Source organism: Crassostrea angulata, chromosome 7 (genome assembly GCF_025612915.1).
Source record: "Crassostrea angulata isolate pt1a10 chromosome 7, ASM2561291v2, whole genome shotgun sequence".
NCBI classification, from domain to species: domain Eukaryota; kingdom Metazoa; phylum Mollusca; class Bivalvia; order Ostreida; family Ostreidae; genus Magallana; species Magallana angulata.
The window spans coordinates 50998692-51017377 of NC_069117.1; the positions used below are offsets into that span (position 1 = coordinate 50998692).

At 34.4% G+C, this 18686-nt stretch overlaps 1 protein-coding gene across 13 annotated transcripts in view; it reads left to right on the top strand.

Moving 5' to 3' along the window:
- The first annotated feature begins 51 nt into the window (after positions 1-51).
- Positions 52-18686, top strand: part of LOC128192211 (centriolin-like) — a 43705-nt gene continuing 25070 nt past the window's right edge. For 3 of the 13 annotated variants that reach the window (XM_052864722.1, XM_052864719.1, XM_052864726.1), the window contains exons 1-17: positions 1869-2222; positions 3474-3718; positions 4073-4197; positions 5952-6224; positions 6924-7110; positions 8168-8361; positions 12136-12264; positions 12588-12804; positions 13964-13984; positions 14984-15138; positions 15938-16075; positions 16454-16607; positions 16739-16959; positions 17240-17416; positions 17696-17830; positions 18026-18127; positions 18419-18547. In XM_052864722.1, the coding sequence (XP_052720682.1) occupies positions 3493-3718; positions 4073-4197; positions 5952-6224; positions 6924-7110; positions 8168-8361; positions 12136-12264; positions 12588-12804; positions 13964-13984; positions 14984-15138; positions 15938-16075; positions 16454-16607; positions 16739-16959; positions 17240-17416; positions 17696-17830; positions 18026-18127; positions 18419-18547 (2583 nt within the window). In that variant the 5' untranslated portion in view covers positions 1869-2222; positions 3474-3492. Of the gene's footprint in view, positions 135-1867; positions 2223-3473; positions 3719-4072; positions 4198-5951; positions 6225-6923; positions 7111-8167; positions 8362-10002; positions 10256-12135; positions 12265-12587; positions 12805-13963; positions 13985-14983; positions 15139-15937; positions 16076-16453; positions 16608-16738; positions 16960-17239; positions 17417-17695; positions 17831-18025; positions 18128-18418; positions 18548-18686 lie in introns of those variants that run through there. The other 10 variants (XM_052864730.1, XM_052864729.1, XM_052864724.1 and 7 more) reach the window with 7 other exon arrangements.

The window sequence follows — 18686 nt, forward strand, 5'->3', positions numbered from 1 at the left end:
TATTTCTTTGACTATCTTTTATCAAAGTTGAAAATAAGATAAACCAATCCCGCAGAAACGGACATGGCGCGTATTCAATGACAACAAAACGATAGACCAGGGATATTTAAGCTATTTTCTCGTCTTTTGTAAAGGTAGGAGGTTTTTTTAAATGAGATAAATTGAGTTTGTGATTTTGGCTTCTTGTTTTTAAAAGCATTGTTTGCATTTGATTGACTTATGAACTGTAATGATCAATATTTTTCTCTGCGACATGCTGGGACAAATGAGATACCTTATCCATCCCTTTAAAAATCAGTTAGCATTCATTGAACTCTTTATCTCTATCTAATCGTTAAGACCATAACTGCATTCTTTTTATTTTATTCAGGCTGTTGTGTGGAATTTTATTTAGCTATCTTTTCCTAATCTTGTTAAAATGTGTTAAAGTTATATTGCATGGAATGTTCACACCATAACACGTTTTGAATATAATGTAGATGCCTTTTGAAGTATTGGAAAAAATAGAGGAAAAATAATTTAAAAAGTTACATGGATGTTAGAGTAATTTATACCTTGTCCCAAGATATATATGCAGCACATTTTCTTATATAATAAATACCTCTGGGCTTATTAATAAATATTTTATTTATTCAAAAGCATGAAAAATCCCTTTGGAGATTTTACATTGCAATTGACATATGATGCATGATAGCACTAAAATTGTCCTTTAAAATGGAGGAAATATGCCAGGTTTTTCATAGACTTGCATTGTTAAATCTGTGTAAGAAATCTGGTTTTTTTTTGTTGTTTTTTTTTTGTTCTTGTCAATATCTATGGGTAAATCAATTTCTCTGGGTTAATCGAAATAACATTTCTTTCAAGAAACCTTGGATTTTTACCCTTTGATGATCGATTAACAAGTAAATTTGAATTTTTCACAGATGTATGTATTGTCTTTAATGAGGCTTATTTTTGATAAAACTTTCATGCAAGTTTAATTTATTTTAGTTTTCTAAGTTTTGCTCGCATGTGTGCTTTTCATCCGTGTTGAAACATATTGACAAGAAACAAGAAGCAAACAATGCGTTTACAAAATATTTCTCATCAAGATCTATGCTTAACTTTACAATACATAATGTACAGATGTAAGATTGGATTTAGTCTCGAGGTATTGGGATTACTGCCAACTTTGTTTATGAAAAAAAGGAGCTAGTTATAAACTTATAAAAACAATTGACTGGGTTTTTTTTTTATTATGAGCAGTTTTTGCATTTTATCGGGAAACAATTGTAAATTTAAAATCTTCAAGCCATTGAATGAATAAAATAATACATGTATATGGCAAAAAGCAGCTTGTTCAAACAATCATGTGAATTACCTTTTTTCACTGGTGTCAGTTGGTACATTTACACTCTCTAATAAATCTGAGAGGAAAGGCTTCTGTATTGACGTTTGTTTTATAAATCATAAAGGTATAACTGTACACCCAGTAGAACAAGAGGAAACATCTTTTTTGACAATTTTCCTTACTATATGTAGTTTGTTGTATACTTGAGCATTGATGGTAAATATATATTTCAGTATTGCTATTAAGGGTACATATAATGTACTGTTTATACAGTGGTATTATGAATTTATATTTAAATGCAAGTGTACCTATCTGGTAGCTCCCTATGAAAAATGTGTTTGAATAGACTGGGATAAATTTGTTCAGTTTAAAATGCCAAAATGGAGCCAAATGTTGCATTCCCAAAATGTTCCTGTATTCAGTAAAAAGGGAAAAGTGCTTTATATGAACCAAATATTTATCATACATTATGTTAATTGATAGAATGCTATTAAAGGTCCTAATGATATATGTTGGGTTATCAGAGAAGTTGATTGCTTTTTGGAGTGTTTAATGTTAGATAAGAGGTGACATAGTTCGAGGCACACAATGGAAGAAGAAAGCTACACAGTGCCTGTCATTTTCTGTAAGAATGTAAGTGCTTCAGAGTGCTAGCTGGTTTGGCGGTCATTAAATTTCCTAAATACATTTATAGATAATTCACAAATATCGACTCTGAGGCTGGAACTGTGCCAGTGATCGTCAGTAAAGGAGCCTGTCCACAGGAGTGTGGCATTCTTACTGAAGGATTAGTTTGGTCTGTTATTACATAGGAAAGAAATGCATATCTTCTGCTCTGTTGTTTTGGGTGTACTATAGTGAGGGATTTTTGTGAACAGTCAGCACAAATGGAGTGAGTCCTTTAAGCATGTTTGGACAATTCTTAAAGTGTAAAGGCCAGTGCTATTCAATTCTTAATATCCTTTGTGACAGTCGTTAAATTATTTCGTTAGCCATACTTTTGTTTAAACGTTCTTTCTATTTCCCATTTTACCATTTATGCGTAACCTGGGGATTTTTTTTGAACTACATGTACCTAATAAGATTTCAATTACATGGAATATATTTAGCTTTTTTTCAGCAACTTGTACGTTTAGTTGCACAAAATGAATTTATGAGATATGTACATATAGTATATTATGGCATGTTTTACTTTGCTTACAAAATGTTCTTTTGGCTCTAATACCAGATAATTTATTTTAAATAGTTGGAGTTTGGAACTTTTAATGTTAGTTTTACTTGCATAAACACGAGTTTCAAGTAGTAAATGATTGAACAGTCTAAAAACTTGGTTGTAGCCAGCGGTGAGGTTGGGGCAATTGAATTAAAATTAGAATGTCCCTCTGCTTTTTGGTTTCGATGCCGCAAAGCATAACATAAAATATGGGAGTGTGAAAGATTAATTAGATTGGGGGGGGGGGGGGGGGCATTTAAATGTAGGTTGGAAGATTATTAAGAAAAGAATTCCTCTCCCATCTGCTGATTTTGCTATAACTGGTATTGAAATATAAGTCTGTATGCTCTTTGATACAATTGCATTCCATTAATTACTTGTTTCTTGAACAGTGAAATATACCTGGTTTACTTTGTTCTTTTAAGATTTACTGGACCTTTGTTTATTTTCTCTCATGTATTTTGTATGATATATAAACCCGTGTTTGTGAGTCATTTATTGTGAAGATTTCAATGAGTTTTGTAAAGAATAATAACTTTCAGAGATTAAGCGTTTTTAAAATGTGCATATGTCTCTTAGCTTGCATGAATATCATGTTGAGAATTGCATTGTGTTTGCGTGGTATTCACTCATTATTTACTAGGGTTATTCAGGCATATTTGATGAGTGATTGTAAAACCTCAGGAATAGTATTGTTAAGTGAATTGATGTAGAGAAAACGCAGAAATACAGAACAGTATTAGAATAAGAACTTTTTTTTAAATGGGCTTATGAAAACATTCTTTCTGTATGATTGTCAGTGTTTAATAAATGATGAATTGATTTAGTCTGACTGGAACCAACAGCAAGTTATTGGCATTGAATTTGATAAACTATTATTGTATTGATATAATGGATGTGAAATGATATGGGTTTTTCTTTTAATTACAGAATGCACAGTTGATTTAAAATGCGGAGGGGAATAACAAGGGGAGGCCACTCCAATCTCCCTGTCCCCAAGGCCTCCAGAGGATCCCCGGGGAACTCCAAGTCCCTAGGAAGGGGAGGGAACTTTGCTCACTCTGCTGAGGACATTCCCCAGAAAGTACAGAATTCCTATGGCACCCCCTCACCTCACCGGAGGGCGGTGTCCCCAGGGGACCAGAGAAGGGGGCTTAGTGTGCCTGGAGAGCAAGGTAATGAAGAAATTATCATACTGTGTATTATCATTTACAGTATATTCATGGACTGCAATTTTCAGGGATTTAAGGAAAATCAAAGTTTTAATGATAAGTAAATTTGTGGTTAATAATGCTATTAATAGAATGTGTTATTGAATATTGCACTTTGAAGAATCTTTAATTTCATGGATCAACTCAACAACAAAATCCATGAAAATTGGTATTCAACAAATATTTATAAAACCAAAGTATTAATACTTTCAGAGTGATATATACCGTATATGTCAGTAAATCAAGAATGATTCTTGTCAATAGTTGCAGCATTTTAAATGTTTGGTCAATGTTTGTGATTTCTTTTTGCATCAACAGGGGGTCAGGCTGGTGTGAGGTACATAACAGAGGATCTGGTCAAGAAAATCGCCAAAGAGGATGCCCTTGAGATGATCACAAACCTAAATCTGACCCTGGCCAAAGAGGGCGGTAAAAAAATCAAGGTAACCATTAAGACGCAACAATAGAGATATTTTAAAGTGCCATTGAAAAAATCCATTTTTACTGAAACTCATTTAGGAACAATTATCCACTTTTGTGTAGTAACTTTGAAAGAAAACATTGAATCCCTCTTTCCCATTGTGTTAGTTCACATAGAAAATGTCCCTCATTTAAAATTGACTCCTTCGGTAAATTCATCGGCAAAAAATACCTTATGTTTTGTATGAAGTATTTGTTTGCATAAAATATTTGTATGTCCATAAGAAGGAGAATACGGTTGTTCAGGTTTACCCACCTTCAGACCAATTTAGGTAGCGTTTTGATTTATCAGAAAAATAAATCTGTCTTTGAGACTATGGTAGTGTTTAAATTTCAGTAATCACATCAGTAAAATATTTTGGGTTTAAGCTGATATTTTAAACAAACAGACCCAATATGTATATGAAGCTTTTGGAGTATTCTTCTCTGAAATTTGTTTATTCCCCGTACCTGTATACACAAGATAAGATATCGTCATTGATGTAAGCAATTTATCCAGAAGTGAGAATGAAAGCAAATTACCATCCACCTGTGATTTTGGAAACTCTTATATAAAAGGACATGCATTACTTTGTAGCCTGGCATTTAGCAGATTTTTTTATATAAAAATAGTTTCATAGGAGATGGAAAAATTAAATAATACCATGGCCATATCAATGAAAATGTAAACAGATTTATTGCGTTGAAATTTGGTTTTTATTACCCACTCCCACTGACGGTAGGAGTTTAATATCCTAACTTATTGCCAGATATTTGGAATGAAAGAAATAAGGCCTCCATTTAAATAAAGATGACCTGGAGATATTGATTTTAAAAGGACAGTTAAAATTTCTTGTGATCTCTATATTTAACCCACTTCACAGTTAATCTTGATAATAACACTGGTTATATGGTTTTGTAAACTTACTGTGCTCCCTGTTGTATATTATATAATCGAGGTCTGAATATTTAAAAAAAATCTGTTGATTAGATAACAATGGAATATTTTAAACCCAACTCCTATGTACCTGAGGAGACAATTGGTTGTACCTCAGATTTCAATGGTATCAAGTGCCTTAACTTATTAAAGGTCATAATCTTTACTCAGATATTGTTTCAGAATACACTTAAAAAATTTAAGCATGCTTTGTCTCAGACTCCGAGTACTAATGTTAAAGTACATGAAATTATCGATGCTTTTTTAATATTTTATTCAAAGAATTCAAAAACATTTTTTCATGGCATTATGAACTGCAACTGCTCTTCTGGCATTCATGATACACTAACACATATACTGTATACAAGGAAATATTTGCCCCTGTTTTATTTTCCCCCCATTTGCCTTCAATGTCAGAGGACAAATTTAGACAATGAAATCAAAACAATTTTTAAATTACTGTGTTGATAAGAAAGTATTTCACCCAGAACTGTGTCTGGTTAAATTCAAGATGGGATAAAACTGTTTGCAAGTTTAGATGGGCAAAAAAAGAAAAAAAATGTACCAATGGAGCAACTGTGTAATGGTTAATAAAAATGTTGTTGCTTCTTATTTTGGAATCCAGTCATTTCTATTTTAGTAGAAATTATAGCTGTGTTATAAAATGTATACCAGTAAGCTTTCCTGTCTAGTTAAGCAAGTTCTTGTTTTAAGCTCCATTTGATGTCCTCCCCATAGAAGATATGTAAATTTTATAAAATATGAGTGCAAAGTTTGAATGTGTCTTGTTATTGTTTGCAGTACATAGAAAACCTGGATAAACTAAAGAAGCTACAACAGCTCAATCTTAGCAGTAACATGATTGAGAGAATTGAGAAGCTGGACAAATGTCTAAAGCTGAAGGATCTGAACCTGTCGTACAACCTGATCCCCAAGATTGAGGGCCTTGAGAACCTGATGTACCTCCAGGTGTTGAACCTGACAGGTAACAGGATCGAACACATACCCGTCTGGCTGGCCAAGCGGTTGCGGGCATTACGGACATTACATTTGGGCAAGAACAATCTGCAGTCGGTTAGTAAACAAGATTTTTTCTTTATATCAATAAAACATTCGGAGACCTTTTCTTTTTCTTTTTTTTTCTTCACAAATAAACATTTGTTTCATTGAATTAACATCCATTCAACTGGAAAATGAAATGCTCCCAAAACCTTTCAAACAGAATCACTGACAAAAGATTTGCATCAGCTGGAAAATGACATGCTCCCAAAATCTTTCAAACAGAATCACTGACAAAAGATGTGCATCATTGTGTAAATGATGACTTGGTACTCTCATTCCATTAGAAGCAATTATTTTCCTCATGCTATTTTGTATGAAAACTTTCTGTAACAGCAGCCACTGTGAAGAGCATACATGTATATAGTTTATACACAATTAATCAGTGCAAGACATATCTCCCTGATTGTTATGACATCATTCTTAAAGTATTATGAGTTGAGTAAGTCTTATAGAGTAGATTGACTAACAGTGTCCCTGTTCTGTTACACAGTTGTGTTTTAGTTTTAGGATAAGTCTTGTATTCAATAACTTTGTAAGAGTCCCCCTGTTTTGGTAAACAACTGAGTTTAAGTTCTTGGGTAAGATTTGTAAGTTTTGTAGTCAATGACTTACTGAGAGTCCTCCTGTTCTATTAAACAGCTAAGTTTTAGTCTAGCCATATAAGTTTTGTAGTCAATGACTTACTTAGAATCCACCTGTTCTAATTAACAGCTGAGTGAGCTGGCCAAGCTGAAGCCCCTCCCTGACCTGACCCAGTTAACGGTGGCTGAGAACCCAGTGGCGGGGCTGCCCCACTACAGACAATACCTGGTGTACCACTTACGGACCCTGGAAGTACTGGACAGCCAGCCGGTCACTGAGAGGGACAGACAGATGGCCAGGGACAGGTTTGAACAAGGTCAGTACCCTGATAAACGTTAGACGTCCACAAAGGAGTCGGGTACTCCTGTTTTAGGATGGGACACCTGAAGATATCAATTTGATGAAAATACCGGGTACATCAAATTCAAAATGTAATCACCGTTTTAAAATTTCCAAAATCTACAAGATAATTTAGGAAATAATGTATAAAGTGAGAGTTAATTTTATGGCTTATTTTGAAAGAAATCACTAGTAGTCCCAATATGGAGGTGTCCCTTACCTCCTTAATTGCTTACAGTGTATTAATGGCTTTGAATGTAAATATTTAATGTTCATTCTTTTTTCTATGACAAAATATTCATGCTAATAGGATTTAAGTAAATGTTTACCCTGTTTTTATTCTATTAGGTAAGAAATTGAATTTATTGATTAAATTAAAACAAACAGCTTCGTAGCTCAGAAATTATTAGAATACAATGTTAATTATTGAGTAAATATTTGGTGTAGGTTCAATACAGTTAATATTCATTTTAAAAAACGTTAAAAAGGGAAGTATTGTTGATAATAAATCATATAAATATTGATGTTTAAAAAGAGTTGGTTGGGAATGCATATATAATAGCTCTAATGTTAAAAAAAAACATTGCATAAAAGATTTTAGAATTTTAAAAAATTTAAGATACCAGTAGGTTCTTGTTCATTAACTTAGCAATGTTTACACTTGCTTAAGTTTTCCCTTACATACACGAGTGAGTTTTCTTAACTGTTTCACTTTGTTAGGATAAAAGGTAGTGTAATATTTATTTATTATATTGATCACATACTTGAAAAACTGTTGAACTATTTTAAATTTGTAACACAAAAAAGAATATATGGAGCAATGTTATGGCCATAATTTACAAATGTAAATAAGGGCTTTATGGAAGATTTGATCACATATCAACCCATATTTTTATCCCAATATACATCCAAAAAATGAGACCTTATTTCTTATATAAAAATTTTATTGTAGCATATAAAATGGTATTGAAAGATTTTACATAACATGTACCATATGATAGGAACATTAATTTGGTATTATTTACCTGCTGTAGATGAGCTGGAGAGGTTGGAGAGACAGGTGGAGGAGGATGACTGGAGACTGAGGAAACTCGAGGAAGAGAAGAACCTGTCCGCTCAGGAGTCGTCCCTTCTCAAGGCTCAGCAAGAGGAGATCGTGAGGCAGCAGAGGATGTCCATGGACCGGATGAAGGACATGGAGCGCGAGCTGTCGGCCAAAGACGACCTTGTGAGTCAAAGCTTAGTTATGGAACTATTTAAGTCAAACTGAAGAACAACCTGGTGAGTCAGGGCCTAGATATAGAACTATTTAACCTAAACTCAGGGACAACCTGATGAGTCAAAGCCTAGATGGTGAGTCAAAGCTTAGTTATGAAACTATTTAAGTCAAACTCAAGAACAACCTGGTGAGTCAGATCCTAGATGTAGAACTATTTAAGTCAAACTCAAGAACAACCTGGTGAGTCAGATCCTAGATATAGAACTATTTATGTCAAACTCAGGAACAACCTGGTGAGTCCGAGCCTAGAGGTAGAACTATTTAAGTCAAACTCAGGGACAATGTGGTTAGTCAGAGCCTAGATATAGAACTATTTAACTCTGACTATTTAAAAAGTGACCAAGCACTGGTAAGTCATAGCGCAGATGAAGATTTGAAGGGTGATAAGTCAGAGCATAGAACCCAAACTCAAGGAAAACCTGGTGAGTCTTAGCCTAAAGACAACCTTGTAAGTCATAGCACAGAACTCAATCTCAAGGTTAACTTGGTGAGTTAAATCATAGAACTCAAACTCAAGGTTGACCTGGTGAGTCAAAGCATAAAATTCAAACTCAAAAATGACCTGGTATGTCAATGCATAGAACTCAAACCTAAGGATAACCTGGTGAGTCAAAACATATATACAATTTATTTAACTCAAACGCAAGGATTACCTGGTGAGTCATATTAAACCCAAAGGTGATACATGAATGTTTAGTTATGACTTTGTAACCCTTTGAATCATAGCATAGATCTATACCTCCATCGAAAGAAGGGTTTGAAAATTCATAGAATGAATATGTATTTTGATTTCAAGATTATACACTAAATACATGTATATATAACCAGCTCTTTACGAGTCAAGGAGTTACGGAATGGATATGTAGTTCTTAAACTCTGAGAGGATATAGTGGATATAGCGTGAACTTGAGTTTGATCTTTGTTGAAAACAAAAGCACATTATTCCTGAGACCCATAATACCTCTGAATTATCGCAGGTTGTATATGCATTTTTAAGGGAGATTACTCTATTGCGTTTATGATATATACTGATAGATATTCGTAATGACTTAAATGTCTGTGATGCAATTTGTTTTTGATATATAAAAAGTTGACTTGTGTGATCAAATGAAGTTAGGAATAAAGGGGAAATCAGTATGCATGTAAATATCTACAAGCTGAATTAATCATTTCTTTTCTAACTAAAGAAAAAAGGTTTGATGGACATGCATATATACATAATAATCAATAGATTTAAATGAAGTGAGTGGTGATCCAATAATTTGATATTTATCTTCCTTGTCAATCCTATTTATAAACTGCATTTCTGGTGACTTTTATGCAGGGTAGACATTTATAACAGATATTGAGACACGAAATTAAAGGTCATTAAATGTTGTAACGGGAGATTATAGAAACTGCATGTAGAGTTTTTAACACTATATCTAATCCCATTTAATCTCAGATTAAAAAGCAGGGAGGACAAAAGAATATATGTATGTCCAATAAAGCAAAATGAGAAACTAGAAGTCGGCTCAACCGTGTGGTACAAATATGTCTTTAAACATGTAGAAACCCATTCCTTTTGTGTGCAGATTGCATGCTGCACTTTCTCATAATTCTCTGTTTTGGTGGATGCCATTCCATATAGAACCACAGGCAATAACAACAGTGTGGCAATTTTTTGGATTTGTAGTTTTTTTTGTATTGGATGTTGTGACAATTCATTGAGGGATATATGAGTGTTGTATGATAAATCCCACAGCAAATCACTAACCAATCATGTAGGCACACTATGGAATGGCGGACATTTCCAAAAACTAAGGAGACCTGGGATGTGACCGGTAAACCCCCACCATTTCAGGTACAGCCCACCTCTCCTTACATTGACAATACTTCACCAACTTTTCTCAAGTCAATACTCAGCCTCAAGTCCGAGTTTTGCCCTCAAATTCATACACTTTTCTTTCAAGGATTTGAGTTGAGGACTGAGTTGAGTGGTTTAAAAATGTTGGTGATGGCAGGGCCTGAACAAGGTTAATATGTCAATGTGAACCATCAAGGAAAGGTTATAAGATGAATGTTGTTCATAGAGTGTAGCAGGTAAAGAGATTGGTCAAGTTTGGATGGTACATGTAGAAGATTTAATCTTCCAATGGATTTGTACATCCACCATAAATATGCATAATAACCAGTCTGTTCATATATTAGTACTTTGCTGATCAGTAGGAATTCATTTTACATCACCGTAAGAGTTGTTTTCACTCGGTTAGATACAATCAATTTTGTAATGGCTGTCAAAATAATTAGAATTTAAAGGTGTTAATTAGCTGGTACAATGATTAGAACTGCAATATTAATTACATGTATCAATTAAACATGTTGATCTATGCTTTCAGGACCAAACTAATTAATCTAATTAATAAGATCATGCAAATTCCATCGATTTTTAAGAGACTGTTTTCTTGCTTAGTGTAATATTTTGATAGTGTTAAGTCAGTTTACTGAGACTATCAGGTCTATGGAATAATCAGTCCAGTGAAAATGAATTTGTGACTGTCAAGCTCTGTGATTCTCTTCATGGTCCGACTAAGGCTATTTGTACTAGATAATAGTGGCTTATGGTAAATGCCCCTGCACAGTAGATAAATTTCTAGCTTTTCTTCACCATTTCTGTAGTTGAATTGTAAGGAATGTTTAAAGAGCTGATATTTCTGAACTGGGGTTCAGTATGGGGATATTTAGCAATGACAATAATTCAATACCTATAATTCTAATGAAAAGATTTTTGTACGAATTGAAAAATTAAACTCCAGTGCTATATTTTATTTCATATCTAAATTTATTTCTTTGCATTTGATGTAGAAGGACAATTTCAAATAGTGAATTTCAATAAAGCATACAGTTTAGTTAAATGAGGCAATTAATCCCTCAAAAGATTACCCCTGTTATCATCTCAATAGAAAGTTAAAAGCTTGAAAATACATGTCTACGAGAAACGGCAGCATTTACTTCACAATACTGTCACGTACAACTGATTTAATTGAAATCTGTCTTACTACAATTGTGTCCACATAGGAGTTTAATCGTCCTGAGTTAGATGGTTTTCAATATGTTTATTATATGTCGGAATTAATGATAGTGAACTTGTGAAGTGAGCGTGTTGGTGCACAGTCGTGTGCCTCGAGAACTCGGGAGTAGGGATGTAATTTCTCAGATTCTGAGCGATCAGAAACTCCAAGAGTAAGTGGGTTCATAGACACTTATTATTACTCAGTGCTCATCACTTATGGATATACATAATATAAAAATGGATGAGAATTTACACCTATTTCTGTATATGTGGAATACCATTTTATATTCAGCTTGAATATGTGAATGCATTTTTTTTTTCAAATATCTTTTGACCATGCGTTCAGAATATTTTTTTTTTTTTTTTGCACATGATTTTTTCTGTGAGTCAGGCTAAATATTGTGAGACATTCTCCTAGCCAAGTATGATTTTCCAATCAGAAAAGACCAAAGAATGGATTTTGGATAATTTTCGCACAGGAATATGTTCTGTGATTCAATTGACTTTTAAGTAAAAGTGTAGTTCCGATCCAACTGATAAATCCAATTACAATGTATCTCGAGTGCATAATAAATAATTGAGCTGTTAAACATTCTTAAGAGCTATTTGTCTTGCTGCCATAAGTCAGAAATAGAGACTATTGGATCATTATTTTGTATTTTATGTTTCAGCTAAAAAAGAAAACCTCTGAGCTGAACAAAGCCTGTGAAAAGCATTATCAGCTAGAACAGGAATTGGCATTCTATAAAATTGACTCCAAGTTCGACAGTCTTGGCAAAAGTCCTTCCAATTATAACACGGTATGCTTATCTCGAAATTAAGCATGATAACTTCAGAATGGAATCATGGCATTAGCATTAAGTTACAGATATTTTGTTGGGTACCTATAGACAGAGCTCGATTAACAGTTACAGTTGTTTTACCATTGAAATTTTAGCAAAATTAGATGTACATATATTGAATTTCAAGTACATGTAATTAACTTTCACACACATTTTAAATTAGTATTTGCTTTTTATGTTTCTGTGTGATTACCAGTATAAAGCATTTATTGATTGTGTTGGTGCATTCAGCACTTATGCTGATATCAATGTCCCGACATAATGTCCCTGATTCTCTGTAGGATGGAGATGACAGTGGGGGGCTAGGAGAGAGTCCATACATAGGGAGGGCCAGGTACAAGGCCAATCAGTACGCCCGGGAGGGGGATCTATCAGGCTCCCCCCAACAACACGCCAGCGTCAACAGTCAGCCCAGCCCCCAGAAAGTGGAGGTCATGGAGAGGTTAAATGCCCAGCTAGAGTCTGAGCTGGCTCAGAAACAGGACCGAGTCCAGAAAAGTGAGTACCTGTACAATATGCTATCTCACATCATGTCATTATGTATAACGGACGATCATGTTGTCTCATGTGGTAAATGTCTGTGTGGTTTTTTTTTATGTTGACTAATCCGACTTATTGGTTGCGTCAAAGTTATTAAATAAATTCATTATCTGTAGGGTAAATACTGATATAAAAAAGGCCATGAAACTTCTCTTATCTTTCAAGGCTTGTCAAGCTTCAAAATTGTTTTATGTCTGGATTCATCAAAATTTGGATCAATTTATTGCAGGGCAGATATTTACCACTTACATAATCAAAATTCTGTGTATATATTATTGTTGCATGAAACATTTACCGGTAATAGAAAATACCACCTGTGCATTTATATATGCTTTGGATACATTATGACAATGCATCATTATTTCTATGATTCATACTTTCTACACATATTGGTCATTTACAACTAGCGTTACCCATGGCTATAGAAGATGGTAAGAGAATAAAATGGGATGCACTACTGTTCCCTCTAGTTGTGTGCATTTTATAAAATCGATAAAATGGTTATAATTTACCACCTTGTAGATATTTGTGTCCGCCTTAATGTCAGTTTTAGTTTTAATCAATTCTCCAATTTTTAAGAGATCCTTAGACGATTTTGAGCAGTAAATCCCCACACATAAGTTAATTGCTTTAGTGTGTAGCTTATAGTTTAAACAAGTTTACTATGCAGGGTGAAATTTTGGATTAGCTGTTTCATGCAGGCATGAAATTTGCAAATACTGAACTCTGTTTTATTGCAGTCCTTAATTTAGCTGGGAATTGAATTTGTAAAACTTCAAATGAAAATTCCTCTTTTCTCCTGAAAACAAATATTTACGTGAACTGATAGTCCTAGTTGAATTTAAATGAAAAAAGTCTTTCAGTTCTATTTACTGGTAGATTAGTGGTAGCATGTGTGTTTAACATTCAATAGATTATTTGTCAAATGGTTTGATGGTGTAATAATGGTGATAGTTTTAGTTTAATTATAGATGTATGTTTTCATTTTCTCTTCATAAATATGTGTCCATGTCTTTTTGTTGCCCTCATGTAAGCCATGTTTAATGTATATGAAAACCAAACTGATTGTTCAATTTTCACCGATGACCATTGTTTATTTGTTTATGACTTTAAATAGCAAATAGCCGAGTCAAGGAGAGTAAGTATATTACACCTCTATGTTTTGATTGAACGAGAGCAAGGAGACCAGAGTTTGAGTAAAAAATCAATTTTGACAAAGTTTCCACTTGAGGGACATCAGTGAGAGCACTTTGACGGATCCTGTATTGTGGAATCTCGATCTAGACCTGCTCCTAGGCCTAAAAAACTACCTGCCTTGAGTGAAGAAAAACTTCAAAGTGCTCTCACTACCAAATGAAACTCAAATGAAATAGAAATAAAACTCAAATTAAAATTTTATTCAATTTGTTTTTTAAAAGAAAGAAAACGTTTTTGCTAGCATTAGCTTTTAAATTATTTTTTCTTTTTGCTATATTCCATTTTGCTCATATTCCATTATTAACTTCACCGTTAGTTAGATTATTGTATGTAGAAGTACTCTTTGTTGCTAATCCCCCAGCCCTGGTGATGTTGCATCGTGGGATATGGACCTTTCAATGACCTCTTGTTCTCCATTAATGTTCCTTTCATTTAATATCTTTCACTCTCTAATATTTTAAATACCCACATTTTTTAAAAACAGTTTGTACAAATCTTTCAAGTGTTTCCCTGTGGAGAAAACCATTCATCATGCCATTTCTGTTTATTCTTTTCTGTGTAATTATGACAAGAAATTATGCAATTCATTTATCAGCACAAATAATATCAAGTGATCATATTAGATGTACATATATTTGAAAGTCTATGTGTGAGCAATTGCTAGAAGTTAAATAATATCACAGTCTGACATTATCAAAATACTCTGTTTTCAGGTGGTGCAGTACTTTTTAATTTATTATTTTTTTTATCTCACTACTAATCAAATTTCTGATTATATGTTATTTATTAAAAAATACAAATAAATTTATGAAAAAAAAATATAGTAGCATTCAGGAAAGAAAATTCAATCACTTATATATGAGATGCATTTGAAACATCCTGGTACGACATTGAGTGTAGAGGTAGTGACTAAGGCCTGTGGTTGGTGTGTTGTTGACAGCTGAGGACAGACTGAAGCGGCTGCAGGATGACTTGATGGGGACGGAGAGGAAGCTGCTACAGGCCACCAAGGACCTAAAACGCATGGGGGACATCCCGGACAAAGACGACATCAAGGTCCAGATCCGACAGAGGATGGCCAAGAAGATGCAGCTGGTGGGTAGTCTACGGGTTCATTGGTGTCACATAGATGAACAATTATAGCCATTACAACTAAACACAAAGTATACATTACAAATTAATCTCGATTAAGTAGAGATTCATATATTTTCACTGTTGAAACCATTTGATAGTGCATGTAACATTCATCACATGGTGTATAAGTTGCATCTATCATACTGTATAAAAAATACAATTTTTAGTGAAATCTATTATAAGGTGTATTTATAGTAACATCTATTTCATAGTACATATTAAGTTTTATTTAGCACAAAGGGCATTTGTTACATTTATCAGACAGTTCATACATTACATCTATCATCCAGTGCACAAGCTACATCTATCACATAAATTATGTCGTTTACAACGAATAAGTGATGGCTATCCATAAGCAACTTCTGTCACACAGATCATAGGTTACATCTTTCACACAGCACTTAGTTACATTTATCACACAGTGCATAAGTAAAATATATAACACACTTGTTACATCTATCAAACAGAGCATAGGTAATATCCTTCACATAGTGCGACGGTTACATCTTTTTTACAGTGCATAGGTTACCTTTATCACATAGTGCACATGTAACTTCCATCAAGTAATGCATGAGATGCTTGTTTCACACAGTGCATGAGATACATTTATCACATGGTACAGTGCATCTTTAACCTAATTATTTTCATTAAGTACTTTTATATCAAGGTTTGACTGATATCTATGAATGAGCTGTCCTTACTTATTAACAGTACAATAAAGAATGTTGTATATTATATTTGAGTTATCATCTGATGACAGGTGAATGAGCTGCGAGACAGTGCGACCCAGATAGAGGAAGAGATTGACAAGACGAAGAACTCGATGCATCAGAACAAGGTGGAGGTGGCGCGCCTGAAGGGACAGCTGGAGAGGATGGACACCAAGGACCCCAAATACGTGAGTCGCAGCGCCATTTATGTCATTGAATATGTCACAGTGTCATCAGTGTATTCCCTAAATATAGTTAGAAATTGCTTTATTAGGGTCATTAAAGAGAAATTGCATCATTAGAGTCACTGAAGATGTATAACTTAATTACAAATGGACACACCCTCATTGAAACACCTGTACTGAATCCTAATGCAGTAATTTATTGACAGTCAGAAGTTGCAATTTTTTTCATTTTGTAATGTAGTGAATTTTGGGGGGGGATATCAAATTATTTTATGTACCTGGTAAAGTGAATTGGTAAATATTAAAAAAGAAAACTGTTGATTTTAGTACTCATCTTTCATAGAAGCTGACCATAAGTTTGACCTTTCTGTCTGTTTGTAGAGGAAGCTGTACGCAGAGATGGTTGACAAGGAGCAGCAGATCAGTGAGAGTAACCAGATGTACGGACAGCTGAACCAACAGCTGGAGGTCATGCTGGACACCATCGCCAGGGAAACGGATGACATCAAGAAGCTCGAGACCCAGCTCAATGACGGTAAATCAGCCAAACAATCCGCCTCCAGGCTCACATTAAAACCAATCTTAGCTTTATGACATTTGAAAGGGTTTATTTTTAAAAAGAATTTTTGTGATGTTTAACTTGCGTTATCTCTTGTTCGTGTTTAGATCGCATTGAAAGTAACGACTCCATTCGTAACGAGCTAGATGACATTGTTGGAGGTTTACAAGGTTATCTGGCTCATGTCAAGACCAAAGGTCAGAAAGCTCAGCGAGATTACGAGATGCTGCTCAGTGAGAAAATGACTCTAGAAGATCAGTGTCGCAAGCTCGAGCAAGAACTCAGTGTGCTGGACAGTGAGGCTGGCAAGGTGCCAACTCTCGAACAGGTAAATTTTAAAATGTGTTTCAATTAACACTTATCCTGAAAAGAATTAAAGCATTTAAATTTCATTACGATATTCATTTCTCAGTTGTGGAAAATTTGAAGTCTAAAAAATGTTCAGTAATGTTTCCTTATACATGTATATCAGAACAAATTATCCATGGAGACTGAAACTAATGTTTGGTTAGTTAGCCTCATATAGATTTAAGTTCTAGATTTCTTGTTCATATTTATAAAGACTAGATGTTACATACACTTATGTAGCTTATATCTGATTTTTACAGAGACTAATGGAGCTGGAGGATTCCCTGGCACAGCACCAGGACATGAACCGGACGCTGGAGGACCAGATCCACCGGAACCGGTCCAAGGATGCCGAGTACCAGGACAAGATGGAGACCACCGCCCAGGAACTCCAGGAGATGAGGAAGGCCCTCAAAGAGGCCGAGAGGAAGATCAATGTAAGCCATTCAAACATCTAGAAAATGGGTCAAATACAGTCAAAGAGATAGATTTACTGTCAAATGGACTTTATGTTCATACTTACTTAAAATTGACATAAATATGATTTTAAAAATAAGAGGGATAGAAAGATAAATATATTAGATCAAAATTTGAGCATTGTTCTCCTTCACTAAAGGCTCTTATACTTATTTAGAAGTCTAGATTTAGAATTTAATGATATAAAAAATATCAGGTATATAAAGTTTTTATTGAAACGTGAATTTTGTATTTGACAGAATGACAGACAGCAGTATGAGCAGAGAGTACAAACAGAAAGAGAGAGGACAGAGAAAGCCATGAAGGAAGCTCGAGATAAATCTCAGCTTGAGGACGAGATCAGGAGGCTGCAGGGTCAACTTAATAATACTTCGGTATGTAGTTGCTGATGCATGTATTCATAGCAAAATGCAAATTTTCATTAATGGGTCATAGAGATACATTCACATTTTGTGCTTGTAAATCAGCAAAGGTTTCTCTGACAATGGTTTTGTAATTTTATTGCCAAAATTACATTATATCAGCATATTTTACTCATGATCTAACCAATGTCTGACATTGTTTATCAGGCTCAGCTAAGTGACAAAGACAGACGGCTGAATGACTCCATCCCTCACCCAGAGCTCAAGAAGAGGCTGAAGGACCTGACACAGGCTATCAAAGCAGGCAGAGTAAGGCCATTTATTCATTTCTCCATGTTGACTTTAAGAGGGTTGCATGGGCATGACCATTTTAGGCTATATTTACCTCCTCTAGCCAAAGACATTTGTACAAAGATATAGGAAAATATTTAAATTCTAAAAGCTAGAATATTTTGATTTTTCCTTGACTAAATTGCAGTTTATGACCAAATATATCATATTTAAAAGTCTAAGGCTGATGGGTAATTAATAGTTAACCACCCCTTATTTACATTTTAACATGAATTCATGCTTCATCATTGGTTGTGGTCTCTGTTACAGAGTCCCATCAGCCCCCAGAGTGACAGAGACGTGCTGGGGAAATCCTTCAAGGAAATCCAGCAGTTCATCCAGGACAATGCCAACAAGAGTCTCCGAGAGGTTGAGCAGATTAGGAAATCCACCAACCAGGTAACGGTCTATTAAACAACAGTTTCCACTGCTTTACTTATACCATTCATTGGTTTTTATGTAACAGTGTTAATTGGCAGTAAATTTTGAAACATGCATTTGATATATTTCACTGGTTATTTATTTTGATGTTTCCCCT